We start from the raw sequence: 6,024 nt of genomic DNA, 5'->3' as shown, positions 1-6,024 counted from the left end.
ACAAAGTTTTATGTGTGGTCACAACATAAAGAGAAATGTTTTTGACTGAAGAGATGTATTTGCAAGACTGAGGCCCATTCAACCACATCTGAATATCTGCTTTATGAATGTATTATTCTTCTGTTCTTCAGTTCTCAACCAGGTTGAATGTTCATCTGCATGAATCTTTATTTTCCTCAGTTGAGAAAGGTGCCATTTTGTTTTTGTTTTTTTTCATTTATCGGCCCTTAGTTTTAATTTTGGTCACATTAAGATGTAATAAATGGAGTCCTGAAACAGCTGCTCTGTTTTTTGAGCACGTTTGGCCAAAATATAGTATTTTACAAACTAAAATTTGTACCGTGCCGGTCGCGCATATGCACACATACAACACTCAGCTTCCATATCGCATATCTCCACATGAATGTGTGGTTTTGTTTTCTTCTTTTCTTTTTTTTTTTTTTTTTACCTTGGCTCAAATCTTAATGTACACTGGATAAGGCCTCAGACACATTGGTTCATTGACACATGTTGCATCCAAATACTACCGCTCTAACAGTTCATGTCTAAACACTATAGGTCTATAACACTCTCTAAATGTCTTTGTTGATGACACTTGATAATTTCCAGACATAAGTTCTTGTCATTTAGTTTTGTGGTACATTTTGAATTCTGCCCATTATTTCCACTTAATTCAGCATGTGTGCCTCTGCTCAGTAAGATGCCCCATTTCTTGCCAAACAGGATGTTATGAAACAAACTGTTGTTTCTTTTCTTCTCACTGTGAGGCTCAAATAACAAGAACAAGAGATGCCATTATCTTTTTTTTTTTTTCTTGCTACAAGATATATCCAGTAATATTTTCCTCATGATTCTTGGTGCCTTTTCGTGAACAAATCGTTTATGTACAGTGCACGATCACTGCAAGAATTTACAGGTATGGCAATGTGTAATATTACAGAATTAAAACATTCTGTGTTATGATCTTTCAGATAACTAATGCTTGCCATGAGATTGTGTGATACGGTTATCACTACAACATGCATTTCTATGATTGGTAGGTTTATGGTCAGACTCAACTTGAAAAAGAAAAGTGCAATTTGTATTCCTAGATGATGTATTTGGATACTTGGTTACTTAGATCATTTATTTGTGGCCACTGCTACTGCACCATGTAGTGTTGCCTCTCCAACAAATGACAAATATGAGGCCGGTGCACAAAGCCCAAGCTGCTCTGTTGTCTCATAATCTGACCGCTTCAAAACTACTTCTAATGTTTGCTTTCTGTGATATTCTTCATGATTGCCTAGTACCAATTTGGCCTCTTTTCTTCTCTTGCCACCTTTTGGTTTTTAGTGCATCTTTCCTGTGGAGCTGGTTTCCCCAAAATACATCAAGCCTTATTAAAGACTGAAAAAAACCCCATCTCATCTTTGTTCAAAGAAACGTAATCTGCCTGTGAAGGTAGACCTTGAAACTAGCCAGAATCCAACACTACATTTGTTTCCAATTTGGACTTTTGTAAAGACCAACAGATCCATCTTTTTGTTGTTGTTGTTGTTTTAGGAGTAAAGGAGGAGTAAAACACATGCAGACATTCAATCAATGATTACAGTGTCAACAGATTCATTTGGTGCCAGTGTTTTTGTTCCTCAAATCTGATATCTGAACCCATGGTATATTTAATATTTGAGCTGACCACAAATATCCATATTCTGCTCATTCTCATGATCAGTCTTCTGCGTTATCTTTATTTATGCTGCCTGTATTTATACTGTATATCTTTTTTTCCCCTCTCTCCCTGTTTGATGAGAACAGTGCTGGAGAACATGTATGTACACATCATTATACCAAAGGCCACTTCTTCAGTTGTACGAGTGCAATGAGAACCGAAACACACACCATAAAGGAATATGTGAATCTAAACAGGGATGAAAAATGGCAGAGATGTTAACATATTAACTTTTTTATTGTACAAAATATATATTTTGTGTGTTTTTCTTTTTTAATTTAAAGCTCACATATGTTATATTACTGTGAAGTTCTCCTTATCAGTGTTAAACATATTGTAAATAATAAAGATATTGATGAATACTGCAGAGTTTTTGATTAATCCTTTATCTGCCTGCCAACAGTTTTAGTAGACTGTGCATTTATTTTTCACAGAGGTTCATAATTATCGAAGCATTCTACTTTGAAGTACAGTACAGCTTGACAGACTTGTGAGGGAAACCTGAGCCAGCGTCCGTTTAGAAATTAATTTTAGGCAAATCTTCCAGAGCAAAGGCCCATTATGAAATCCTCACATTGACCCTGAACATCATTGTGCAGTTTTGCTCTCTGAATGTGTGTGCAATAATACTCTGGTAGGGGAAGTTGATCCCCCAGCATCTCTGGGATGGGATGGGATGGGGGCTTCTTCATCATCATCATCAGCCTGTTCAGCAGCATCCCGCCGTGACGCCTGGCCACACCATATCCGACTCCTCCCCAATCGTAGCCTATTGTAAAGATGGCGTCCATCATGGAGGGGCCGCTAAGCAAGTGGACTAACGTCATGAAAGGCTGGCAGTACCGTTGGTTTGTTTTGGACTACAACGCTGGCTTGCTGTCATACTACACGGTACGTAATTTCTCAGGACTTGTAATCGCTAAACTGTTTAAGTGCAAGGGAAGAGATGGTAGAAGTTGCCACTGGTTGTCAAACCCAAGTGGGATAAGGGCCTAGTGTTTGTCAGGAGTTGGGAGTCTCAGCTGGCAGAAAGAGGCGGGCATTGTGTGTGATACAGCCCTAACTGACCAATCGTAACGACGCATGAGGACCAACTGACGAATCGCGTGACAGTATTTTCCCCACTTCCTAGAGTCAAGATTCCAGAGTGATCTAGCTAGCAAAGCTACTAGCAAAGATGTTAGCAGTAGCACTGTCAGACTTCTCGTCTTGTTGTCAATAGTTTGCTGTATTGAATGATAGAGCCTGAAGTATGCATGGTTTATTAAACACTTCCCTGCTCATATTGGATAGTCTGTGTTTGTCCCCAATACTTGAATAGCAATCCGAAACTGGAGTGGAGATCTGTGCTCGCTGGTTTTGCTAGCCAAAGAGCTAACATGACAGCACGGGAGGAGACAGGTTGCTATTTTGCTGTTTGGCAAGTGCCAGGGCAACGAATAAATCGTACACTGATTTATACTGTCAAGGGTGAACCGAACAGTTATCTTATCACTCAGCTCAGTGCCTTAGCAAAGCAAGCCGGCAGTGTGTGCGGTCCACTCCTCTCAAAGTGCGTTTTCATGATTGTATGAACCGTCAAAATAAAGCATTAGGTCATCTTCTTCCCTCGTCGTCTTTGACACATTTTAGCCCAACTTAGCCAGGCTCAGGAAGAACTTGTTAGTATTTACTTTACAGAAACTCCTTTGTATACAATGCCCGTAAAACGTTAAAGCCCAAGCTCTGATTGAATATGATTTGGCTTAGATAACACTGGTAACCTGGATAAACCGTGAAAACAGTCAGTGTGACGGACCAGGAAGAGTGACAGGTGAGATGTCAGGTAGTTAGGCAGGTTAACTTTCCAGTTACATTACAGGGAAAAACCCATTTCCTCCACATTGTAGTCCACCTTCGTATCAGATTGATACGATTGATATTTTTTGCCATTAGGCTGTAACTGGCATCTTAAACTCTGCTACATTTAAACACAGACCAGAAGTTAAGAAGGGAGACTGTTGTATAGTTGGCTCAAATTACACATTGATACTGATAGCCTGATGCAAAACAGGAAGACATGACTGTGAGGTTCGTTTGTGGTTAGCCTAAAGTGGAACCATCCTTATCTAAATTCTGCATACTGATTGTTGTTAAAATGTTCCTAACTTAACAAAAACAACTGCTGGCTGTACTTGTTACATGATATGTGTACCGGACGAGTTCTCCCTAGCGTCATTCAGCAATCAGCACAGGCTTAAGCATAATGTCATACTGAACCTTGGCTATGTCTATCCTGCATTCACTGCTTAACCCCTGATTTGTTCTGTTGTTGTCTTGCAGTCAAAGGACAAGATGATGCGAGGATCCAGAAGAGGCTGTGTGCGACTCAGGGTAAGACATGCAGGATTACGGCTGTCCTGACTCCTGACAGATGTTGTTCATGAATCAAGTGCATATTCTCTCTGGGACTCCTATAGATATAAAAAGGCTGAGGTGCTGCTGTCTGCTTTCCCAAGTATTTGGAATAGTTTCCAAGGCATGTTGGTGCCAAATACAGTGCAGCACTTCCTGTGTGTGATCTCTGATGGACAAGGCTTGCTTAGCCAAGCACATTCTTCTTTTTGACCCACAAAAGGCTGGTAGATTATACAAGCAATATGCCACAGTTTCATCTGTTTGATCAGGGTGAGAGACTGATTTATACTATAATAAGTCTTTTGTACCAATAGCTTCAGGTATGCAGGAAGGTAATAGCTATGCTAATTACCTGATTTGTTGGCCTAATTCAACCTGTGTGAAGATATCCTGCAGCCATTTTCCCAACCCTACTGCTCCACTTTTGTATGTATTCCAGCAGAGGCATTTTTGCATTTGCAGTGAGTTTTCAGTATTGAAGTATGTCCACTAGATGGCAGCAGTTGCACTACCATCTGTTTTATTACGTCTTCAAGGAGTGGAGGGAAGGGTAGTTACAAAAAAAGATCATTCTCAATGCAGTTGGATTCCTTAAAATAAATTGTGGCACTTCACACTGATGGTCCGATTTGTTGCACTTCTCATGATCTCACACTGCCGTTAACTGCTAAGGGACTGTGTCTAAATTTGTAATGAAGGAAAAAGCTATTTTCTTTTAAAAATGGCACCACATCTACAGTTTATCCTGTAAGGGGATAAGGGCATGTGATTGCGCATGTCCAGAGAGAAGATAGGTAGGTAGGTCAACATCGCATAGCTGCAGTAGGACTATGAGGATAATATTTGTCTCTTGTCCACGCTCAAGGCAGGTGTTGGGTGAGCTAGTGTGTATCATTTGCCCAGGCTGCAGTTGGTTTACTTTGAGGTTTTCAGGGTTTTTGCAGTGTTCAAACCTCTGGCTACAAGCTGCTTTCTACCTCATAAACTATTTTGAGCTGATGGAGGTTTGTGGAGTGTTTTTAGGGGATAGGTGTGGGATTTTGCAGTAAAAATCTGTTTAGTTCTGTATTTTAAAAACAATCCTAACAAAGGGCTCTGTCTTTGCCTGTCGTGTGTGTGCGTGTGTGTGTGTGTATATATATACGTTTTAGTGTGGGTGGGATAAAGGATGGGGTGATGACGACTTCAGATGTGTTTGTGTTAAAGGCTCAAAGAATTGTCCTCTACATCCATTAGCCGCTGGAAAGCCACACGGCTACTGAGAGACGGCTTCACTGATAGGTTTAATCCTTTGTTTTCGTTCTTAATAAAGAAATCTTAGCCATTTTAGTCATTGTGCTTGACTTAGGTCTTTTTACTGCCCACTTTTGGTTTGTGCACCTTTCAGTCTGTCCTCCTGTTTTCCTGAAAGCTGTAGTGAGGTTGGATGCGAGTCCTCCGTTTTTTTTATTTCCTACTCATCCAAATTCCCATCTTTGCAGCACACGTGGTTAACCTTTAGGCTCTTGGCAGTTATTCTGAATCTAGAGCAGCATTCCCATGCCAGAACCTGTTCCTGCCCGGCCCTGCCAGCCACATGCAAACTGACTCTCATATTAAGTAAATGAGTGAGCGAATGCTCATTGTTTTTCCAGCTAAATCCAAGCCTACACGGTTTGCTTTTGTATTCGTAATGTGATGTGTTATGAAATCAAATAGATTATGTTTCTCACCTCATTATTTGTCTGTTCTGGCTCTGAAGGTAGTGGAAGATTTTCTTGTTGGCTACTATTAGGTAAAATGTCAGCCATTTTAGGACTGCTCACAGTCACATTTTGACTTTTCTTTTCCTATGAATGCATGTGGACACAGCAATTTGAATGCTCAATGTTCAAAGCATTTTGACAATTCGAGAAAATGACATGCTAAGACTTAAA

General features: G+C 40.3%; 1 protein-coding gene across 5 annotated transcripts in view; it reads left to right on the top strand.

Moving 5' to 3' along the window:
- Positions 1-2,486: 2,486 nt before the first annotated feature.
- The window catches only part of LOC139651122 (oxysterol-binding protein-related protein 9-like), a 33,589-nt gene continuing 30,051 nt past the window's right edge, over positions 2,487-6,024 (top strand). For 4 of the 5 annotated variants that reach the window (XM_071527972.1, XM_071527970.1, XM_071527971.1 and 1 more), the window contains exons 1-2: positions 2,487-2,602; positions 4,034-4,084. In XM_071527972.1, the coding sequence (XP_071384073.1) occupies positions 2,492-2,602; positions 4,034-4,084 (162 nt within the window). In that variant the 5' untranslated portion in view covers positions 2,487-2,491. The remainder of the gene's footprint in view (positions 2,603-4,033; positions 4,085-6,024) is intronic. The other variant, XM_071527973.1, reaches the window with a different exon arrangement.

Source organism: Centroberyx affinis, unplaced genomic scaffold (genome assembly GCF_046629955.1).
Source record: "Centroberyx affinis isolate AG114_WGS23_722 - 3 ecotype Tasmania unplaced genomic scaffold, CSIRO-AGI_Caff_v1 ptg001598l_1, whole genome shotgun sequence".
NCBI classification, from domain to species: domain Eukaryota; kingdom Metazoa; phylum Chordata; class Actinopteri; order Beryciformes; family Berycidae; genus Centroberyx; species Centroberyx affinis.
This window is presented reverse-complemented; position numbering and strand designations above follow the sequence as displayed.